General features: G+C 53.4%; 1 protein-coding gene across 5 annotated transcripts; it reads left to right on the forward strand.

The window, feature by feature from the left end:
* The first annotated feature begins 768 nt into the window (after positions 1 to 768).
* On the forward strand, positions 769 to 22,903 carry UBA1 (ubiquitin like modifier activating enzyme 1). 5 transcript variants are annotated; one of them, XM_032843014.1, is made up of 27 exons: positions 4,051 to 4,266; positions 8,474 to 8,596; positions 8,752 to 8,868; positions 9,003 to 9,061; positions 9,161 to 9,329; positions 9,418 to 9,552; positions 10,506 to 10,612; positions 10,869 to 10,959; positions 11,070 to 11,202; positions 11,732 to 11,829; positions 11,911 to 12,057; positions 12,206 to 12,382; positions 12,507 to 12,611; positions 12,699 to 12,779; positions 13,089 to 13,244; positions 14,897 to 15,062; positions 15,248 to 15,444; positions 17,247 to 17,311; positions 17,550 to 17,745; positions 18,465 to 18,539; positions 18,659 to 18,848; positions 20,360 to 20,448; positions 20,737 to 20,829; positions 20,983 to 21,174; positions 22,135 to 22,236; positions 22,345 to 22,445; positions 22,576 to 22,711. In XM_032843014.1, the coding sequence occupies exons 3-27, from the start codon at positions 8,752 to 8,754 to the stop codon at positions 22,709 to 22,711; spliced, it is 3,177 nt and encodes a 1,058-aa protein (XP_032698905.1). In that variant the 5' UTR covers positions 4,051 to 4,266; positions 8,474 to 8,596. The 5 variants fall into 5 exon arrangements, with proteins under 5 accessions (XP_032698910.1, XP_032698908.1, XP_032698905.1 ...); XM_032843019.1 differs by lacking the exons at positions 4,051 to 4,266; positions 8,474 to 8,596 and adding an exon at positions 769 to 894; XM_032843017.1 differs by lacking the exons at positions 4,051 to 4,266; positions 8,474 to 8,596 and adding an exon at positions 1,722 to 1,744.

The following is a 22,903-nucleotide window of genomic DNA, read 5'->3' on the forward strand; positions in this document are numbered from 1 at the left end:
ATGCAACCTGACCCCAGAGATTTCCCCTTATCTCGTTCCGTTTCTCTCCATAGCACTGACAGTTGTTACATACATATATACTACACGTATTTACATATATCTTTAATTATATATTCACCTATGAATATAGAATACACACAATGTATTTAAGACATTTACTATATACAGATGTAAATTACATAGGGACACTAGCTATCATGTTATGTCAACTATGTATATGTATATTTTATTACATATAATTTATATTATACAGTCACATGTATCTATCATAATAAATATTTATATGCAAAACTATGATTTTTACTCATTTGCTGTATTTATGGTCTATCTCTCTCGCTGGAATGTCTGCTCCGTGAGGACAAGGAAAGAGTCCCTAGCGCGCCTGGCCCGCAGCTTGAACTCCATAAATGTCAAATGAATGAACTCCTTTGGCCATCTGAGCCTCAGCCTTCCCATCTGTAGGATGGGTGTGCCTTTACATCTCGAGGTACCCCACGTTCCACTCTCTTTTCCCATCCCCCAGAGCACAGCTCCAGGAATTCCACAGCCCAGGTTCACATTTTCCCATACTCTGGGCGCTGTAGCCCACCACGTGCACCAGGCACTGGCCAGACAGGACTACCACCCCCAGCATGCCTCGCGCGCTCGGGACGTACCACAATCTGTAGGGGTGTCTGGGTCTGACACGGGCGCCGACGGCGCGGCAGCAGGGGCGGGCGCCCCTCTAGCTAAGCATCTGTGGTACATCCCCAACCGGGGGCCCTTCAAGGCCCCGCGCTTCCGAGCTCCGCGCAAACTCTGGCTCTGGTACGACGGAGGTGGTTTGCTCTTCCGTTGCCCCGTGGCTTCGGCTCATCTCCAGCAGGAAGGCGAGGCTTCCGCCCGGCGCAGGGGGTGAGCTGGAGCACGGTGCCCCCAAACCCTAGACAGCATTTGGGGGAGGGGGCTCAATTTGGGGGATCCCCTAATGGGCACATTTGGAGTTCTGGGCCCGGGGGGGGCTGCTTTTGATGGGTCCCTTAGGAAGTGGCATTTGGGGACACCGGGACGGGATTTGGAGTCTGTTTTAGGGAGTATCACTGGGAAGCAGGATTTATATACCCTTCGGAGGCAGGCTTTACACCCCTCGGAGACAGGGTTTTGGGGGGTGTTTGAGGAGACCCTTAAGGTCCGTGTATTAGTTCTCTGCCCATGAGGCAGGATTTGGGGGTACTCCCCAAAGGGAGAGGCGAAGTTTGAGGTTCCTGAAGTCAAGGTGAAATTTTGGGAGAGCTTGTTTCAGGACAGGTCCTGTGACAGTGGTAACGTTCGGGACCGACGTGGCATTGTGGACGTATCCATAGCCTTTGTGACCTCTGGTTCTATGATGCCGTCCCCCCCCTCCCCGCCCTTGGGTAGTCGGGGCGAGGCGACTGGACAGGTCGGAGCCCACACGTTTTTAGGGAGAGGGACCCCCCACCCCCTCCGGGCCAGGCTGTGGAAGGCACGCTGGAACCCAGTGTGCTAGGCTCTTCCCGAGGGGACGGCGTGCTACCGGGCCTTCGTTGCCCGCGGCTTTTTTCATTATTCATGAGGAGGTGGAGCTGTTGAGGAAGCCCATTTTTGCCTCTTTCGCACCTGGTCCGGGGGAAGAATCGGCTTGTGAATTATTCACGAGGGGGCGGGTCAGCGTGCTGGAGGGATGTGCTGAAGGGGCGTTCTGCAGTCCGCCGGGCAAACTAGATCTCATTGATTAATCGGAAAGGTGAGTAGAGCCCCGAGTTTTCTGTGGCTTTTCTAGGGGCGTAATTGTGCATAATTCATTAGGGGCGTAGCTTTTACGGTTTCATCTGCATGACCTGCTGTTAGCTTTCCCCTACAGGTTCCAGGATTTAAGTAACCCTTAACTCTAGCGAAGGGAGGAGGCCTTTTACACTGTTCATTCCTTATGGCCTGGTAATTCCAGGTTATCAACATAGGCTCTAGATTCAAATCCCATCGATCCTTGCCAGCTGTGTAATCTTTGGCAAATCTTTCTGTGAGCCTGAAAATGGGTATGGGCATAATGATAATCAGATGAGTTTACATTCATTTCACACTTTATTAGCCCATTTAATCCCCACAACAATCCTAGGAGGTAGGTTATTATTATCCCAATTTATAGGTGAGGAAACTGGGACACCGGGAGGCTAAGTAATTTGCCTAAAGTTAGTCACAGTCAGTGAGTGGCTGAGCCAGGATTCATACCCAGTCAATCTAGTTCCAGAGTCTGTAGTCTTAATCAAATGCCACAATGTCTCCCTCCGCCGCCACCACTTTAATGGCATGTACTACTACTAATGTTAGTCATATAGTACTTGTGTCTGGCACTGTTCTAAGCCCTTTCTGCCCATTTACTCATTTAAACTCTGATCACAAGGTAGGTTACTGTTGTTCTCATTTTATGGGTGGGGAAAGAGTGGTCCCGAGAAGTGAAGTGTCTGGCCCTAGGTCACACAGCTAGTCATTGGTGGGTGGAAATGATTTTTGTGAGGGTTCAAGAACTCTCTATAGGAGGTCACCTCTGAGCTAAGACCTGAAGGCCAGGAAGGAACCGATTTCCTGCTCTGCATTCCTGAGATCAGTGGCACAATGCCTGGAAAGGACACATCACCATCATATGCGATCTGTTAATATGATCTGTTGTTATTTGAGAGAAGCGTGTTGAGTGCTTGTTGTGTACCTGAGGCTTTGGCATACAGTTGCATCTCTGGTGGCCTGGTCCTCTTGCCCTGTCTATTCATTGGACATTGGTGGCCTTAGCATTCTGTTTCCATTGTCCTTCTGGGCGGTTGGTTGTCTCAAGACATTGTTTTTTTCTTTTTTCTTTTTTTTTTTTTCTCTCTTTAGTGCTGTGTAAGATTTCATTGCCTGGTCAAGACATTGTTTATTAAATAATGCCCCAAGCTGGGATTTTCTCTAGTGACTGAGTATACCCTCAGCCATAACTAATTTTATATTAATATAAATATATATCTACATAGTTCTTTTATATTAATATAGAATACTTAAATTTAACAGCGCCCTGTGTCAGCACTGCTAGCTCACACCACGATCCATATTCTCTGATTTTCATAATAGCACACTTTGCCTTTATGAGGTAAATGGGTTGTATTACTATCCCCATTTTACAGTTGTGGAAACTGAAGCACCTGCCAAAGGCCTATTAGTCTAAATTCGGTTGGGCCAAGGCTGCCCTGATGTTAGTCAGGGGTGGGGAGAAGGCGGCTACACTTCCCCTGGGTTTCCCCTGTGGCCCTGCAGCATCGTCTTTCATTATTCATGAACGGGAAGGCGTGGCTGTGTTCCTTGGCTGGAGTACTATAATCCCTGCTAGCTGGGCGGGGCTGTCTTGAGTGTTTCTGTCCATCCAGCTTCATACATAATTCATAAGTAACTAGGTGGGACCTTTCTTGACCTCTCTGAGTTTCCAGGTTGAGCTGCCACAGCATCATCATTCATTATTTATGAGCCGGGGGAGTGTGTTTTCCCTACCCTTTTTCCCTGCTTACAGGGTAATTCATGCGGCAGTAGGCGGGCCTCTACCTTTTGTTCCAGCCCACCGGGCTTCATGCATTATTCATGATAAGATGTGGCCTTGGTCTCCTTGGCTTCCGGGCTGCTGTGATATCATTAATTATTCATGAGAGGGGCGTGGCTCCATGTTTTAACATTGGCTTTTTGGTTGCAGGGAGTTAGTCCACCAACCACCCGGCCTCATGCATAATTCATGATCAGGAAATGTGGCCTTTTGAGGTCCTTTCTTAGTTATCTTGGCAACCTGGCTGCAATAATGTATTCATTATTCACGTTCCATGGGGCGTGGCATCTATGGTTTTTGTGTTTTGGTCTTTTTTTTAACCTTTCTTCCTAGTTGCTACCACTTTCGCCACCAGGTGGAGCTCTTCCTCTTCGAATGGGTCGCAGCGGGCTGGGCTCATTTATACATGATTCATGAATGGGCGCGGCCTGCGTGCATCCGGGTTCCTGGGGGGTGGGGCTCAAGGTTTTGTTCCGGCCTCGGGCTCTCCGGCCGCCATCTTGTGTCGGCGGCGGAGGTGAAGGAGGTGGAAGGGTCGAGCACTACCACTACGGCCGGGGGAGGAGAAGGCGGCCCAGGCGGCGGCGATTCTAGGCGGCCCAGGCGGCGGGGAGGAGGAGGAGGAGGAGAAGGAGGAGGGTGGCGGCCGGGCTTGGCTTCGGCTCCTAGAGGAGTTGGCGGCGGCGCGACCCGGGGAACCGGCATTGGTAACAAACGGCCTTTCTCAGCGCCTTGGCCGGGGCAGGGGTTTCGGGAAGCATTGGAGGAGCTTGGGTCGGCGCTGGGCCAGGCCGATGTCGGGATGGGCGGTGGTGACTCGGATGCTAGGGATCTGTGGGGAGGGGGACAGGTCTTGGGGCGGGGTCGACATTTCCCATCCTGGACCAGCCCTCGGGCTCGGAAATCTGACCTTGGGGTCAGACACCCCCCCCCCCCCCCCCCCCCCCCCCCCCCCCGCCTCAAGGATCTGGTCTTAGAGACTCAGGCCCAGTATCCCTAGTCAGGGACCGGGACTCTGACGTGAACCTTGTATCGCAAGTCAGAATGTCCCTCAGTCGCTAACAGAGACTTAATGGGATTGACATTCCTGGGCGAAGCCTCGCTCGAATGTGTGCCATGAAAGCCCTACCCCAGAATCTTCTTTCAGACCCTCCTAGTCCTTCAGTATTTGGTCTCACAGCTTCCAAGAGGGGCTAGACCCCGGGGGAAGGCCTTCATTTCTGTAAGTCTAATCTAGCAGCTTCCTTCAGATAGCTCTCCTTCCTCCCCCAACTCACACAGGCATTATCTGCTCTCAGAGCCTCGAAGGAAACTAGACCCTGTGGAAAGAGGATTTGGGCCTGGCCTCCATGTCAGAGACCTATTCTCTACATGTCCAACTCAAACCTGGCCCTAGTATCTTCAGTGAAAAAGCTCTCTGGACCCAGCATTTCTAATCAGAGGTTCTCTTCAACGTTTACCTTTAGAGACTCTTTTGCTTTTAGAGGCGTTCTCTACTTTAAGGGAATGCCCTTTTTCATAGTTTCAGTATTCTCTCTGGAGACTACTGCTCATGGGCCTCAGCAGCTTCCTGGTCACACAGTCCTCACCGCAGGATGTTCCATCACAGATTCCCCTGGCCAGCACCTGCGTTTGCAGACCCTGTTGCCTTCCAGCCCCCTCCATCAGACTCTGCTCATACCCCACCCTTCACTCAGCCACTTCCTTCAAAGGCCAACCAGGGTTGCACCTTCGCTCCCAGATCCCTTAACATCACATCAATCAGGCCTCGGAATCTGCCCTCAGTCTTTCAAGGTCCCTAGCATCAGTTAGAGGGCTTTAGGTTCGTAGGACCCCAGCATCATTGTCAGATGTCCCTTCCCCCAACAGGCCCAGTTGTCTTCAGTCAGAGTAGAAAACCTCCTTCTCAGCATCTACTCAGAGCGTCCGTGGGATTCCACACAATTGGTCAGAGAAACCCAAACCTACTTGGAGATCTAGCCAGTATCTGCTTGCTGAACTTTTTAGGACTAGAACTGTCTGGGCTCAGCCTCCCATTTCCACTCTGTTAGAGCAGCTGCTGTACCTAGCATGTACCAGAGATCAACACAAGGCCTTTGTGCTCCATTAGAAATCCCTCCCCAGCCTTACCCTAGGACTCACCATTCACCTTACAGCCTCCTGGGACTCTGACATCAACGTCAGAGACACCTCTCTCCCTGCAAGTCCCTGTTATTTTTGGTCAAAGGTTTTTCTGTGCTAATAGCATCCATCTGCAGAGACCCCTAAGGCCCCAGCATCCTTCTGATGGACAGCACACCTCCCCCCAGACCCCAGCATCTTTCTGCAGCCTCCTTGGGTCCCAGAATCCCCCACCTGTTCCTCGTGTAGCTTCCATGGGGCCCAGCCACTGCCCTCCTATCTCCTTGCAGCCTCAGGAGACCTCTAGTGCAATTTCCTGGCCTTCCCCTAAAAGATCCTTTCCAAAGACTCAGGTATGAGTCTTAACAACCTGGCCTGGCCCTGCCTGGCCTGCCTCCCATGACTTCTGTCCCCTTCTCCATCTCCCTCTGAGTCTCCATGGGCTCAAACAACTACCTCCTGACTCCTCTCTTTTGTGTTTCCAGGGACTTCTCAGTTAATCCCTCCCAGCATCCTGTGCCTTAGCTTCTTCCATCTTGATAATCTGACCCTGTGCCTGCCCCCTTTCAAACCTGCTCCCAGACTCCTACCTCAAACCTTCTTCTCTGGTTTGGGTGGTGGAGAATGCTCAGGCTTCAACATCACCAGTTTGGAGACCTCAGGCAAGTTCTGAAATTCTCTTAAGCCCCAGTTCGGCTTTACTGAACAATGGATCGTATTTGCGTCCTAAGTGCGGCCTGAGCATATGTTGAGGGAGAAAGGATATCGATTTTGTACTGGGGGTGGGGGAATTTTTAGCTCGTCTCTGGGGTTACTGCCCCAGAATCCTCCTGCTTGCCTTGAGACGGCTGTTCCAAATCTCTGCAGTTGAAATCTTTTCTGGAACAGTCACCCAAAACCTGCTTAGACCCTTGCTGGCAGCAACAGGAATCCGGAGATAAAAGTGCAGATATTAAAGATCTCTCTGGCCCTGGATCATCACTGATTCAGGAAGCAAGGGAGATGGTGTGTCCCAGATGAGCAAACCAGTGACTAGGCAAAGAAATAAAAGTAATGGAGGCCACTGCAGGTGTCCAGGGAGGAGCTTACTTACGTCTTCAAGTCTCTGAGTTCTGACCACAGAAGTAAGACTTTTTTAACCTTCCCAGCAAATGCTTGGGGATGCTTCTGTTTGTCCCTGCTTTTGGAAAAGATGGGGCTCAGTAAATGAGATCCCTTCCCCAGGTCAGAAAGCCAGTAAATGGAAAAATTATGATTTGCTTCCGTACTAATTCACCAACTTTTTCTTGTCTAGGTTAGTGCTTTGCATTCCCAGTACTTAGGCTGGTTTGCTCCAGGGCCCTAGCCAACCTCCTGCCTTCTGGGTCCTCCTCCCTCACACCTCATCCCTTAGCCCCATGGGCTGGGTCCTGAGCTTGGTCCTGACTCTCTTCTCCCAGGAGGCATTTGGCAAACAGGCCTACACCAGCTGCGTGACTGTGGGCAAGTGATTGAGTTCCCTGAGCCTTTGTTTTCTTCCTTGTGATGTGGGCATGAGGTTATCTCGTTCTGTGGGCATTGTTGGGATTAGACAAAGCTTTTTACCCTGTGATTGACAGGCATTGAGCTCTTGGTAGATGATAGGGAGCTCCTGTTTTCTTGCCCAGCGTCAGAGGGTGACCGGTGCCGAGATAGAATCTTCAGTACACTGGGTGTGCTCAGTGTGATTGGGGAGGGGGGCGGGTCAGAAAAGGCCCAGTGTGGGAGGACAGTGGCTTGGGAGAGCCTTGGTGGTAAGGGGAAACGATTGTGGGCCCTCTTGTCTCCGCCATGTGGATCCAGTCACACACATGTATTTCTCTGCCACAGCAGGCTCTATTGTTCTCTCTCTCAGACCCGGTGTGTGATGCTTGGCAGGTTAACTTGACTTCGTTAGCCTAGGTTTTCTCATTTGTCTGGCAAGGGTGCTCAACCCTGGTTGAGGGGATGAAATGGGACTAACACTAGGCAGCAGCCTAGGCTTCAGGGTCCGCAAATCCTGGTCAGGGCCTGGCCACTGTGTTTGTGGGAACCTTAGTCAAGTCACCAAGTGTCCCTGAGTAAATTTTTTTCCTCCAGTGGGAGTTGGGGGATGACACAGTAGTAGTCCAGATCTCAGGGAGACGCCGTGAGGACAAAGTGAAGCACGGCTCATAAAGTGCTTGGTCTGACATCTGGCCCAGGGAGGATTCCTAATCAATACTCATCCGCCATCATCGTTAACCTGTTTCAGGGTTCCACATGCAGACAGGGCTCGGGATGTGCGTGCCTGTGTGTGTGTGTGTGCGCGCGCGTGCGCGTGTGTGTGCGTGTTTGGTTTCTCCCCTGACCTCTTTCATTGGCCTGGGCCTTTCCCTTCCGGCTGGAGGGGGGGGAGGGCTGGGGTGGGCCTTGGGAAACTCTCCTCCCTGAGCCCCTCGGGGGCTGGGTCTCTGGCAAGGTGTCTCCTGCCATCATGCCACCCTGATGGAAGTCTAAGCTGCGTTTCCCTCCTGTGCCCCTGTCGCCGGGGTTAAGGGGGAGGAGAATGGCTGCTTGTGGTTGCCTGCCTGCTCTGTGCCAGGCTCTGTGGTCTGGGCTCTCTTTCATCACTTCGGCAACTCCGTGGGGTAGGTAAGTGGCCCTGTCAGCCCTATTGCACAGGTGAGGGAACTGAGCCCACAGGTTAATGCTTAAATGAGGTCTGTCAAGGAGTGGCAGGGTCTGACCTGAGCCTACACCCTCCTCTGACTTTCCCACAAGGACATTCTTCATGTCACTCCTCTCACCCCGCAGGACTGGAGTCTCTCCCTCATGCTGGGCTGGGGAGAAAGGCGAATGGCCTAGTGGTCAGCAGCATGGATTGCAAGCCAGACCACCTGGGTTCAGATCTTAGCTCTGACAGCTGTGTGACCCTGGGCAAGTCACCTCACCTCTCTGTACCTGCCTCCTCTTCTGTAAAATGGAGATACCAGCCCTTAAGTCTTCCCTTCCCCCCGCCCCACGGTCACCACTAACCGACTGCAATACTCACATGCCCCAAGCTCACCTCTGACCCTCCTTTTCCCTTCCAGATGTCCAGCTCGCCGCTGTCCAAGAAACGTCGCGTGTCCGGGCCTGATCCAAAGCCGGGTTCTAACTGTTCCCCTGCCCACTCCGTGTTGTCCGAAGTGCCCTCGGTGCCAACCAACGTAAGTGTCTTCTTCCTGGACCCTGGCAGGCCGGGTGGTGGGAGTGGTGGGTGGGAGAGCCTTCTGTATCACAGTGCATCTGTCCACACCCTCCTCTGTACCTCCCCAAACCTGTTCCTCTCCTCTGTGCCTAGGGAATGGCGAAGAACGGCAGTGAAGCAGACATAGATGAGGGCCTTTACTCCCGGCAGCTGTAAGTGGGGCCTTGGTTGGACCAAGCAGCGGAGGGGGTACTGGGAGGACAGGGTCTGGAGGGCCAGACCTTGACCCAGAACGCCCCCCAACCTGGCAGGTACGTGTTGGGCCATGAGGCCATGAAGCGGCTCCAGACCTCCAGCGTCCTGGTGTCCGGCCTACGGGGCCTGGGCGTGGAGATTGCCAAGAACATCATCCTTGGTGGGGTCAAGGCTGTCACCCTGCATGACCAGGGCACTGCCCAGTGGGCTGACCTCTCCTCCCAGGTACTACTTGGCAGCCCTTCTCCCTGGTGGAGGTGCCAGTCCCCTGGGCTCTGCCGCCACTCCCTCCCTCTCTGGCTCCCCTTTGCAGTTCTACCTGCGGGAGGAGGACATCGGTAAAAACAGGGCTGAGGTCTCCCAGCCCCGCCTCGCCGAACTCAACAGCTATGTGCCTGTCAGTGCCTACACCGGGCCTCTGGTCGAGGACTTCCTTAGTGGCTTTCAGGTACCCTGGGGGCGTACCACCCAGCCTCCTGCCCAGTTTTCTCTGAATCTGTCTTTGCTCACTAGTTCTCTGGTGAATGGGCTGGCCTCCGTGCCAGGTTTCGTGTTGGGGATGCAGGTCGGATTTAGACTCTGGACCTGCCTTTTCCGGGCGCGGGGGTGTGCATGGGCAGAGCCACAGAGCCTGGTGGTCATTGGCACGTGCTGGAGCCACACTTCCTAGTGCGGGTCTCCAGTTGAGGTCATTCGATCTCCTCTGTTTCGTTTTTTTTCTTCCTTGGGGACTTGGGACCCATAGTAATACCTACTTCTTAGAGTTTTTGTGAGGGCTAAGTGCTTAGAATAGCAGCTGGCACATGATAAGGGCCATCTGGTTATTTGTTAAATAAAGATTCTGAGAGAGAAAGAGGAGCTGTGGGAGCTGAGATTCTGCCCTGGGGCGTTCCGCCTTGGAACCTGAGGTAGTTGTAGGAGTTCCAGGAGTTCCTCCCAGTGGGGAGGGCAGGGGAGGGATGGCGTTCAAGCCGAAAGCAAAATCCCAAGGCACGTGTTTCAGCAGGCATTGTCTGGAGAATTGGGAGCAAGTGGGTGTGGTAGGAGTGAGCTCAGACTTTGGCTGCTGAGGGAGGGTTACTTCTGTGTCTCGCCGGGCGAGGCAGGGTTGTAGGCAGGCTGCAGTGGGCGTTGGTGTGTAAATGAGTCAGCTGTGCTCCACGCTCTGCTCCTGGCTGCCTCATTACCCAGCCGGCTGCTTTGCCTGCCCTGATGGAGGGATTGGCCTTTCTCTTTCCTCAGGGTTTCACCCTGGCTGATCTGCTACACAGTAGGTCCTTTGTGAAAGTCTCTGCTGAGCCAGGGGAGATAGTTCGAGTCCCTGGCACGAACCTTCCTCCGTTATTCTCTCCCCTTTGGCCCAGTGCCGGGCCTGTGCCCTGAGCCTCTACCTCTCCACAGGTGGTGGTCCTCACCAACACCCCCCTGGAGGACCAGCTGCGGGTCGGTGAGTTCTGTCACAACCGTGGCATCAAGCTGGTGGTGGCAGACACGCGGGGCCTATTTGGGTGAGTGTCCCCACCCTGGTTTCCCGACCCCTGCTGGGCCCGGGCGGAGACCCCTGAGCTCTCACCGCCCTGCCCCTCAGCCACTCGGGGTTTGGATTGTGTGTGTCCTCCTCTCCCCACGTGACATGATCGCTGTGTGATTCCCAGCAGTGATGGGCAGAATTTGCTCAGCAAGTATTCGCTGCATCTTGAGGGACACGCGGGTCCCCGGGATCATGGGACTCTGGGGCATCAGCCCTGTTGCCTCCCTTTACAGGCAGCTCTTTTGTGACTTTGGAGAGGAAATGATCCTCACAGATTCCAATGGGGAGCAGCCTCTCAGTGCTATGGTTTCTATGGTCACCAAGGTGAGGAGACCAGCCTCAGGGCTCCGGGCAGGTGGATGGGCAGCAGCAGGCCTTCCGTCTGCTCCTGGTACCCTGAACCTGCCTCTGAGGCTCACTTCTCCTTTAATCAGGACAATCCCGGTGTGGTCACCTGCCTGGATGAGGCCCGACATGGGTTTGAGAATGGCGACTTTGTCTCCTTTTCAGAAGTACAGGGCATGGTTGAACTCAACGGAAGTCAGCCCATGGAGATCAAAGTCTTGGGTGAGCTAGGGCTGTGGAGGAATTGGGTGAGAGGATATGACCCTGGACTCAGAGTGAGGAGAGATGGACACATGCTGCGTGTCTGAGATGAACCAGAGACAGACCTACCGCCCCCCCCCCCCCCCCCCGGCGGGGTCCAGCCAGAGCTGGTGGGCCTGGGGTAGAGGTGCTGTCTTGAGTTTGAGCTGTTTGTAGACTAGGTCTCTGTTGTCTGCACCGATGGGGAAAAGGTCTCTGGCGTTTGAACAGAGCAGATCAGAGGATCCATTCTTTTCTGAGCTGATGTAGACAGGGAGCAGAGAATGTCTTCTAGAGTAGACTTGGATCCAAGAGCACAGGGTCTCATGGGTTCAGAGCCTGGGTCTTGGGCAGAGTGGAGATGGTTTCTGATGTCCGAGTAGAACCTGGCGTGGGGTCTTGGCTCCTGATGACTGGGCTCCCTGAAAATCCATGGATTTTTTCCCTTATCTTAAGGGTATTGTGGGCTTTAGGGAGAGTGGGTAGCCTGACCCTTTTCCTGTCTACATAGGTCCTTACACCTTTAGCATCTGTGACACCTCTAACTTCTCTGATTACATCCGTGGAGGCATTGTCAGTCAGGTCAAAGTACCTAAGAAGATCAGCTTTGTGAGTGTGGTGGGTAGTAGAGGGTGGGGGGTGGTTCTGGGCATTTCTAGGCTCTGATGCCCTGCCCCCCCCCCCCCACAGAAATCCTTGCTGGCCTCACTGGCAGAGCCTGACTTTGTGATGACGGACTTTGCCAAGTATTCCCGACCTGCCCAGCTGCACATTGGCTTCCAGGCCCTACACCAGTTCTGTGCTCAGCATGGCCGGCCCCCTCGGCCCCGCAATGAGGTGGGTGAGTGGGTGGGCCAGCCAGGACAGGTGACCTTGGCACCGAAGGCCCACTGTGCCTGTCTACTCTCCTTCCTCTTTGCCCCTCCCCATCCCTCTTCCCACAGTGGCCTGACAGGTGCCCTCTTGGTTTCTTCTGCCCCACCAGGAGGATGCAACAGAGCTGGTGACCTTAGCCCGGGCCGTGAATACACGAGCCCCGCGAGCGGTGCAGCAGGACAACCTGGATGAGGACCTCATCCGAAAGCTGGCCTATGTGGCTGCTGGGGATCTGGCGCCCGTAAACGCTTTCATTGGGGGCCTGGCTGCCCAGGAGGTCATGAAGGTCAGTGTGGGTGGAGAAGCTCAGGGTCGGGGGTGTGGGCCAGGCACTTCTCTGACTCCATCACTTCTTGTCCATCTGCCCCAGTTAACCACTGACTGCTTCCTCTCTCCTCCGCAATCCCCAGGCCTGCTCTGGGAAGTTTATGCCCATCATGCAGTGGCTATACTTCGATGCCCTGGAGTGTCTCCCTGAGGACAAAGAGGCCCTCACAGAGGACAAGTGCCACCCGGTATGCGAGTAGGGCCCACAAGGAAGATGCCATTGGGGGCATTTCTGGCGAGGGCCCCTCTGACCCTCCTCCCTTTGCACTCCTCAGCGCCAGAACCGTTACGATGGGCAGGTAGCCGTGTTTGGCTCCGACCTACAGGAGAAGTTGGGCAAGCAGAAGTACTTCCTAGTGAGTGATCCCCTTAGATGCCCTCTACCTGCACCTCCCAGGCCTCTGGCCACCTATTCTGGAGTCTCCTGCCTCCCAAGGGAGAGTCTTCTGGTTCTGGTACCTCTGTTGTGTGCCTTTTGCCACTGCCTTCCCTCAGATGGCTCTGGGTTATTTCTTGTAGTTCTGGAACTTGAGGAAGTGGCACTAGCCCCACTTCGCCTCCCCTGCTGACTTCAGAGGTGGTGGGGAGTGAGGACTCATGCGTACCATCACACTTACCTGTGTTACTCCAGCCAGTCTGTGTCTCTCTTCTGTACTGCTTCCTAGGTGGGTGCAGGAGCCATTGGCTGTGAGCTGCTCAAGAACTTCGCCATGATTGGGCTGGGCTGTGGGGAGGGTGGAGAAATTGTCGTCACAGACATGGACACTATTGAGAAGTCAAATCTGAACCGGCAGTTTCTGTTCCGACCCTGGGACGTCACGGTGAGTGGGGTGGCAGTGAGGGGGGGTGGATTTTGTCCTCTGGCTTTCCTCCTGTCTCTTGTTTCCATTTTTTCTGGAAAGGAGGGAGGCCTTTCCACTTTTTTCTTCAACTCTTTCTCTCAGCTTCTCTGCGTCACTCATTTAGCAAACATTTCTTGAGTATCCTTGGGTTGGCTCTGTAATTTTTCATCTTTCTCTTTTCCTTTTTTTTTTTCTTTTTCCTTGACCTCTTATCCGTGCTGGTTGGGACAGTGTGTTGGGGGTCCCCTAGACCACCCCCAAGTTCGATGATTGACTAGGAGGACTCAGGATTCAGCTTATAGCCGTATTTATGGCTATGATTTCTTCCAGCAGAAGGATGCAGAGCAAAATCAGCAAAGGGAAAAGGCACCCTGGGCAAAGTCTGGGGGAGACCAGGCACAGGCTTCCGAGACTCCTCTCCTAGTGGAGTCGCACAGGATGCACTTAACTCCCCTAGTAGCGAGTTGTGACAACACGTGTGAAATGTTGCCAACCAGGGACGCTCATTAACGACTCAGTGCCCAGGGCTTATACTATGGGGTATATGTACATACCTAAATTCCAACCTCCCAGAAGGAAATCAGGAGTTCAGCAGAAACCACACTTTGCATAAGCAGTCTAGGCACAGTGAGCCACCCTTATCAGGTAAGGCATGGGGAAAACCCTCCCCAAATCCAGGTTCCCAGATGCCAGCCAAGGGCCAGCCTTGCCAACAGGCCTTCCCTAGGAGAACACTTGTGCTAGGTTCACTCTTCCCTGCCACATGGACCCTGGGCTGTACACAGCTCGAGCTGCGAAGCCTTCCATAGCAGACAGTGCCATGTGTGCCTGCCCAGGATCTGTTCTCCTTTACATTCAAAGACTTTGTCACTAGGTAGCCATTGGCCTAGGCACTGTGCTCGGCACCTGGGATACAGCAAGGAAATAAAGGTTCTAAGGGAGCGAGGGCAGACCAGAAGCAATCAACACAGTGTAAGGGTGAGGTTTGGGGTTTAACGTTGATAAGTGCCCAAGCAAAGGGAAGTCGGACACGCCCAGAGGATGGGTTAGCAGGTTTGATGGTAGGGGTTAGGGAAGGGCTCAGTTCTGCAGGCCTGGAGGGTGGAAGGGTGTAGAGCACCCCCCACCCCCCAGAGTACTCCAGGCCAGGATCCTGATGGTGGGGAGAGGGATAGGAGGTGAGCTAGGGGAAATGGGGGCCAACTCCTTTTCCCCTCTGTGGAGGGGGTGGGGAGCTAGGGGAGGGTTTTGAGCAGAGAAGGATTGTGACCTGACCTGGGCTTTGGGAGGATCCTGTTTTGTTTGAGAGGATGGATTCCACCCCTGAGTTCTGTTATCTGAAAGAACAGTACATGTTGAGTAGGCATAGAAACGAGTGGCTGGCCTCTTGCCTCGGATCTGCATTTGTTCACTGCTTCCCTTTCCACTGAGCCCCTGCCACCTCTGTCACAGCTTTGGCCATGTGGCGCCGTCGGCGACTGTCTCCTAAATCAAGGAGCCTTCTGAACTCAGAGCCCTAGTTCTTCCTAAACTAAGTAGTCCATGTTTAGGAGGACGGTTGTGAACAGGTTTGTTGGGTGAATACACGAATAACTGAGCCCCATGTTCCCATCCCGGCCTTGTCCCCCTAGAAGTTAAAGTCTGACACGGCTGCTGCAGCTGTACGTCAGATGAATCCACACATCCGGGTGACAAGCCACCAGAACCGTGTGGGCCCTGACACGGAGCGCATCTATGACGACGATTTCTTCCAAAACCTGGATGGTGTGGCCAATGCCCTTGACAATGTGGATGCCCGTGAGTTTGGAGGCGGGCGAGGAGGTCGGGGCAGAGGTGGTATGCGCCTGCGCGTGTGCGTGCGTGTGTATGTGTATCTGCTGTCTTGTTTTCCTATCCTCTATTGACGTTTTTTTTTTGACACACACACACACACACACACACACACACACACACGGTCTCCCATCCCCCACCCCTCCCCGTAGGCATGTACATGGACCGCCGCTGTGTGTACTACCGTAAGCCGCTACTGGAGTCTGGCACACTGGGCACCAAGGGCAACGTGCAGGTGGTGATCCCCTTCCTGACAGAGTCCTACAGCTCTAGCCAGGATCCGCCTGAGAAGTCCATCCCCATCTGCACCCTGAAGAACTTCCCCAACGCCATTGAGCACACCCTGCAGGTGATCAGCTGTGGGGGGAGAGGGGAGGGAACAGGCTCCTTCTTGGCCGCTAGGCCCCCTCAGGTGCCACCAGCCTAAGCTCAAGATGTGCTTTCTCTTGAAACCTTCCTCCCTCACTTCCCATCCAGCAGCCTGGGTCTCTAGAGTGATACATTCATTTTCTTTTATTTTGAGAAGTTGTCAACATGCAGAGATACACAGAGCGTGGTATGATGAATACTTAAATATCATTTCTCATGCAGATTTAATAGTTGTTCAAGTTTTTGACACATTTTCTTAGATTGCTATATTTTTCTTTTTCTACTGAAACATATCACAGATATCATGGCACCTCAGTCCTTAATCGAATATGCTTCTGCAAGGGACATGTGCTCTGCATAACAGGGTCTCTCGACCTTGGCATCATTGGCACTTGGGGCCAGATATTTCTTTGTCGGTGGTGGGTGGCATCCTCTCTACCGGCCAGTGCTTAGCAGCATCCCTGGCTTCCACCCACGGGATGCCACTAGCATTTTCCTACAGTTGTAGCAATTGGGAATGTCTCCAGACATTGCCGGATAGCCCCCTCCCTTCTCCTCCACAGGGTGGGGGCAGAATCACTCCCAGGTGAGGACTGCTGCTGTCTAATCAGAATCCTGCTTTTGTGCTGAGTGAAATTAATGGTCGTTTCTTACTGCCTCCTGCAGTTACCTAGGTCTTTAATGCTCCTCTTCAGGTGTCCCCAGGTATTGCTCAGAGTGGCTTCAACAGCTAGTTTCTCAGGACGATCCTGTTTGTGTGGTGCGTGTGCGCACAGCCCAGAGCTCCCGTCATCAGGCTGACTTTTTACAAAGTGAACACACCTAGGCGTCTGGCACCAGGGCCATGAACCAGAACCTGAGGGGTACCCGAAGAGAACTCTTGTGCTATGAGAATGACCTGGTAGTCTTTGAGAACACACTTCCGAATGTTTGGTTAGGAGTGTGGGGGTGAGAACCAAACAGGGAAGAACCAGTTTCCTTGGCCACTTTGCCTTCTGCCTGGAGTTCGAGAGTGGGCATGTTGATATTTGTGTCCCCATTATGATCTCATGGGGTCGTGTGTGACTGGACACAGACAGCTCTCCGTGCGTGACTCCTCTGAAATGGGGCTGAGAGTGGTGTCGGCCTCTTGGTGTGGAAAGCACTTAGTCTTTACTATGGATCTGGAGCAGGTTTAGGAAACTCTCTGTAATTTAGTAGTTGCTTCTTTTTTTCAATTCTGCCCAGTAGCTATTACTGTTACAGTATCTGTTTTAGAAAGGAGGGTTCAAAGGTAAGTGTTGCTGCGTGTTTCTGAAGTCCTCAAACTAGATACTAGGTAGCAGAGCTGGGCATTGAACCCAGACTCAGGCACCAGAGAATGCATTTACTGTCCTTAGGAATTTGCATAGTGCAGAGCATCTGTCTTATTTCCTGCTCAGCCCAGAGCCTGTATTGTGGCAGCTGTTTTTGATTTGGGTCTGAATTTTTTTTTCAGTTATGGTAAAATGTAATTAAATTGTTTTAATCGAGATATGTCTCTAGTAAGGCACACAGATCCTAAATAATAATTTTTTTTCACACATAACGCTAGTGTAACCATTGCCCAGATCAAGTTATTGGTTTTTAAATTGAGGTGCTAGAGGGTGGGGTAGTGGGGAAGGTTGGGGAGCAGTGGCAGAGGGCTTCCCTGTTCTCCGAGCAGCGGTGTTCTAGTTGGATGCATTTGCTGATGGTCTGTCTAATGACAAGTCCCCGGTTGTCAGCCGTCACTTCATGTCGTCCATCTGCTCTGTCTTCCAGTGGGCGCGGGATGAGTTTGAAGGCCTCTTCAAGCAGCCGGCAGAAAACGTGAACCAGTACCTCACGTAAGTATCCAAGCGCCTCTTCGGCCTGTCCCCTGCCTGCCCGCCAAGGCATCCTGCCTGCTTTCCTCACCAATGATGCCCGGCACCAGGCCCGCTTACTTGGCAGATGAACTGGGGAAGGCTCGGGGTCTCATACCGCTGGGGGTCAGAGCTAGCTTTCCGTGGAGGAAGTAGAGTGGTGCTGGAGCCCACTGCTAGGGCCGAGGTGACCCCTCTGACCTCCTCCAATTCCCAATAGAGACCCCAAGTTTGTGGAGCGGACCCTGCGGCTGGCAGGCACCCAACCCCTGGAGGTGCTAGAGGCTGTACAGCGCAGTCTGGTGCTGCAGCGGCCACAGACCTGGGCCGACTGCGTGAGCTGGGCCTGCCACCATTGGCACACCCAGTACTCCAACAACATCCGGCAGCTGCTGCACAACTTCCCTCCCGACCAGGTAATGCCCGCCTGCCGGCCCTGTTGGGCGTGAGGCCTTTTCCCGACACAGGAACCTGCTGCAGTCTCTCCCCATGCTCTTCGCAGTCAGGAGGCCGGCTGCAGCAGGTACCTCAGGGCCTAGGGCTCTCCGCAGATGGATTAAGTCTGACTTGTTTTTCCCGTTGCCTTGCCTTCGAGCAAGAGACTTGTGTCCCTGTTTCCTTTGCCTGTGGCGTGCTCTGAGTCCAGCTCAACCCCCAGGGCCATACTGATTACAGAGGAGAAATTTGGTAGTCATTCGGTAGTCGTGGGCACAGGAATGTGCATGGGTTCGCCTCCTGGCTCCATTTGCACTGGGGCAAGTCACATAGCTTCCTCTGCACCTTGGTCTTCCCACATGCAAAGTAGACGGAATAGCAGTCTACCTCACGGGGTTTTTTGAGGATTTATTGGTACTTAACTGATAGTAAGTTAGTACAGTGCCTGGCAGTCCATAAGAGTTTGTGAGGTGGCTGCATGTCTTGCACAAAGCAAGTGCCCAGGAATTGGTAGTTGTCTGCTCAGCGAGGCCCCTGGTTCAGCCTGGCGTCGGAACCTCCATCTACAGGACCCTACAGTCTGGGTCTTTCACGACTGATTCCAGGGCCCTGCATGTACCCAGCTAGGAGTTCGGCTTGTTAGAGGGGCCTCTGCTCTCAAGTCCTGCCCCTCAGAAATCTCTTTGCTTTTTTCCTTCAGCTCACAAGCTCGGGAGCTCCATTCTGGTCTGGGCCCAAACGCTGTCCACACCCACTCACCTTTGATGTCAACAATGTAAGTCTCTTCCCTGGGGTGTCCTTGGGTCAGGCGGAGGGTGGGTGAGAGGGAAAGAGGCCGAGACGCGTCAGGAGAGAGCCGATGTCCTCACCCTTCTGGGCCCTGCCTTCCCCTAGCCCCTGCATCTGGACTACGTGATGGCTGCCGCCAACCTGTTTGCCCAGACCTATGGGCTGACGGGCTCTCAGGACCGAGCTGCTGTGGCCACACTCCTACGGTCTGTGCAGGTCCCCGAGTTTACCCCCAAGTCTGGCGTCAAGATCCACGTCTCTGACCAGGAGCTGCAGAGCGCCAATGCCTCAGTTGGTGAGGGTGTTTGGCCAGTCGGCTGCCCAGGCCAGCTTCCCCACCAGTTCTCTGCCCCTGGCTCTGCTCTGCCACCCCAGGCCCGAGACTTCCCCACACCTTCCTTTGAGCCTCCCTTCTTCCAAAGTGTGGAGAAGGTCGGTCGGTTGGGATAAATTGTCTCCCTCACTCCTCTCCCCCACTCTTTGGTCTTCTGTGTGTATTTGCCTTGCAAAAAAGAACTTCTCTCTGTTTCTTTTGTTTATGTTTCTCTGGGAGCTGTGATCTCCACCAGTGGTCTCTCTCCCTTGACATCTGCCCCCTGTGTGCCTCTGTACACCTCTTCACCCTAATACTGCCCTCCATGTTATCTTTCCTTGGCATTCCCTACCCATCTCCCTCTGCACGTCTCTCCTCTTCAACTTCCCATCTCTCTCCATCTCCTTTTTCTAGCTCATGCTGCGTATTAGGTGAGGGCCCAAATAGTGACCCTCAGGCTTTTCAGGCCATAGAGTGTCTGTGGTCAATCACCTGTCACGGTTGAAGTACAAAAGCAGCCATATACAATGTGTAAATGAGCATGTGTGGCTGTTTTCCAGAAAAATTTTATTGATAGAGCAGGTGGTGGGCTGATTTTGGCTTAGGCTCGTAGTTTGCTGACCCCCAGCCTGTGGATTTGATCTGTTTTGCCCTACCTACCTCTCCCTGTCCATGGCCTAGGTACCGCATCTGCAGCTCTGTGGCTCCCCCTGCATTTACCTTCCATGCTCCCCATTTCCTCTCCATCGATCTTCTCCCTTCTCCTGTTATCTCCCCATCTCCCTTCCCAAGTCTCTACCCCCTCATGTTCCTCTCCGTATGTTTCTTCCCATCTTTCCTTCCACGTTTTTCTTCACTTCATCCCTTTATTTCCTCCATTTTTCTCCTCGCATACGTATGTATATACATGCTTATAGCTGCCTAACCATATGTGAGATCTGTGTAATGTACGTAAGGTATGTGTGAAACGTGTGTAAATGATATATAAAATGTGTATGAAATACATCTACATGTCTCGTGCCCCATTCTCCTCTCTTCCTTTTTTCCCTTCCCCATATCTTTCCTCTTCCTCTGCGTCTGTGTGTTCCCCCCAGTATCCTCTCTGTATGTCTTTTTCATACCCCTGTCGCCCCCCCCAGCCATATTTTCCATGTCTCCCCACCCCTTTCTATAACATTCTCCCCAAGATCTACAGCTCTCCCATCTGGATCTGTCCATGTCCACTTCCTCCTGATGTCTTCCTTAGTGTCTCTGGAGAGCTCGCTCTCTCCATATACTTGCCCCCATTCTGTCTCCTTCAGGTTTGTGCTCTCTTGTCCTGCTCTACCTCTCTGCCTTGCGCCTCCTCTCTCCCAGGGTAGCTTTCTTTTTCAGGTCTTCTCTACCTGAACATCTTTTGCCCTCCCAGACCCCGCCCCCACCCCAGCTCCTGTTTCCACCTCAGACACTGGCCTGGGATCTGAAGGGTCAATGGTGTCCCTTTCTTCCTGCAGATGACAGCCGTCTCGAGGAGCTCAAGGCCACACTGCCCAGTCCAGAAAAGCTCCCTGGATTCAAGATGTATCCCATCGACTTTGAGAAGGTGCTGGGTGGGGGCCCTGGGTGGGTAGGGGGATGGCCCAGACAGAACGGGTTTGTGGGGATCTGGAGGCAGCCCCAGGCCTCTACCGGGATTGCATCATGGGCCTGCCACATGGCCCTGAACGTATAGACGTTCCCAGCCTTGCCTTTGTGATCTCAGAGAACCCAGCAGGTAACTGTAGTGAAGGATACTTGTGTCCCCAGGGGCCAGGAATCCTTTTCCTCCTCCGACTCTGATCCTCTCGCCATCTCCCCGCCCTTCCCCTTCTCCCTCCCCCACTCATAAAAGGATGATGACAGCAATTTCCATATGGATTTCATTGTGGCGGCATCCAACCTCCGGGCAGAGAACTATGACATCCCGCCTGCAGACCGGCACAAGGTGAGGGAGTCTGGACCTGATTCCATACCTGCACCCAACCTCACACTGCACCCCTCCCCCAGGCTCGAGTTCTCCACATTCCTTTCATTCTTTGTAGGCTCTGAGCCTCTTCCACCTTAACTATCACGTATCTTGATCCTTCCTGCCTCACAGAGCAAGCTGATTGCAGGGAAGATCATCCCAGCCATTGCCACGACCACAGCAGCTGTGGTTGGCCTTGTGTGTCTGGAGTTGTATAAAGTGGTGCACGGGCACCGACAGCTTGACTCCTACAAGAATGGTTTCCTCAACTTGGCCCTGCCCTTCTTTGCCTTCTCCGAACCCCTTGCGGCACCCCGTCACCAGGTGAGGGCCTGCGTCGAGGCTGGTGGGTTTGTGAGCGCGATGTTTCTCTGTAGAGCTGGCTTTGGTTTGCTTTCATAGCCTGTCACCAGGTGAGGGTTTCTATAAGTGTGCACCTATTCCCTTTGTGCACACATTATTCGTTTATTCATTTAACCTATTCTGTGCTAAGCACTGAATCTGCCTGTGGAAGCCCTTAGAAAAGATGGTATCTTCTAATTGTACCCTAAGAGATGATTAGTAACATAATGATAGCAACTGACATTTATTGGGTGCTTATTATGGTAAATACTTTCACTTGCTTCATTTGTTAATTCATTTCAAATATTTACTGAGCACCTGTGTGCCAGGTATTCTTGTAGGTGCTAGGATTGTTCATTTGTGCACTAGATTCTATAAATAACACGATAAATGATCTTAGAACCTCCAAAAAAGACCACGGTAAGGAGGACTTGAGTACCAGGTGGCAAGGGCCACCTGGATGGGTTGGGGCCTTATAAACGTGGGATGGTCAGGAAAGGCCCTGCTGAAAAGACGATCTGTGAGCCAGATTTGGAGAAGGGGAGGAGGCAGACCACACAGGCTCCTAGAGGGAGTGCATTCCAGGCAGAGGGATGAGTCTTTCCAGGGGTCCTAAGGTAGGAGCATGCCTGGCATGTTTGAGGAAGAATAACTTGTTCGAGCAGAGAGGGAGAGAGGCTGGGAGGTAGGAGATGAGAACAGAGCAGGCTCCCAGTGACTAGGCCATGTTGGTCATCGGTCACCAAAGGGCATCAGCGCTCAGTGTGCGACAGAAGCCACATGTTTTTGACAAAGGAGGCTTGCAGTCTGACTAAGCATGTTAGCCTGAGCGATGGGGGGTGGGGGGGGCGAGGGGGGGGGCGGGGGGACGGTGAGGACAGGACTGACGGGGCCAGACCCTGTGGTGGCCTGCAGCCCATCAGCCCAGTCCTTGTCCCGCAGTACTATAACCAGGAGTGGACGTTGTGGGATCGCTTTGAGGTCCAGGGGCTGCAGCCTAACGGTGAGGAGATGACGCTCAAACAGTTCCTGGACTACTTTAAGGTGAGGCCCCTCCCTCACTCTCATCCCACCTGCAGGCAGAGCATGCAGGCCAGGCTTGCTGGGCCGTCTGCTCCCATGACACTGCTGTCTCCCTTCCCCCTGCTCCAGACAGAGCATAAATTGGAGATCACCATGCTGTCCCAGGGTGTGTCCATGCTCTACTCCTTCTTCATGCCAGCCGCCAAGCTCAAGGAACGGTTGGATCAGCCGTGAGTTAGCGGGGGCGGTTCCACTTGCAGCTCTTCCACCCCAGTTCACTGCCCTTCACCTCTGCCCCTGCCTCCCCACCCTCCTCCCTCACTTTTTGCCTCCCTGACCCTCTGCTCCCCTGCCCCTCAGGATGACAGAGATCGTAAGCCGTGTGTCGAAGCGAAAGCTGGGCCGCCATGTGCGGGCGCTGGTGCTTGAGCTGTGCTGCAACGACGAGAGCGGCGAGGACGTCGAGGTCCCCTATGTACGATACACCATCCGCTGACCCCTGTCCACGCCCGTAGGCTGGCCCCAGCTCCCCTCCCCACCCCCAGCCCAGGGCTCCCATCAGGCCTCTGGCAGTGGCCCAGCTAGCCACGCCTGGTATTCCCTCCTCATTCCCCTCCCTGCACCCCTCATGCCGCTGCTTTCTACCTTGTTTGGAACCTGAATCCTAATAAAGAATTATTAACCCAGA

The sequence above is a fragment of the Lontra canadensis genome, unplaced genomic scaffold (genome assembly GCF_010015895.1).
Source record: "Lontra canadensis isolate GAN:19392208 unplaced genomic scaffold, GSC_riverotter_1.0 scaffold134, whole genome shotgun sequence".
NCBI classification, from domain to species: domain Eukaryota; kingdom Metazoa; phylum Chordata; class Mammalia; order Carnivora; family Mustelidae; genus Lontra; species Lontra canadensis.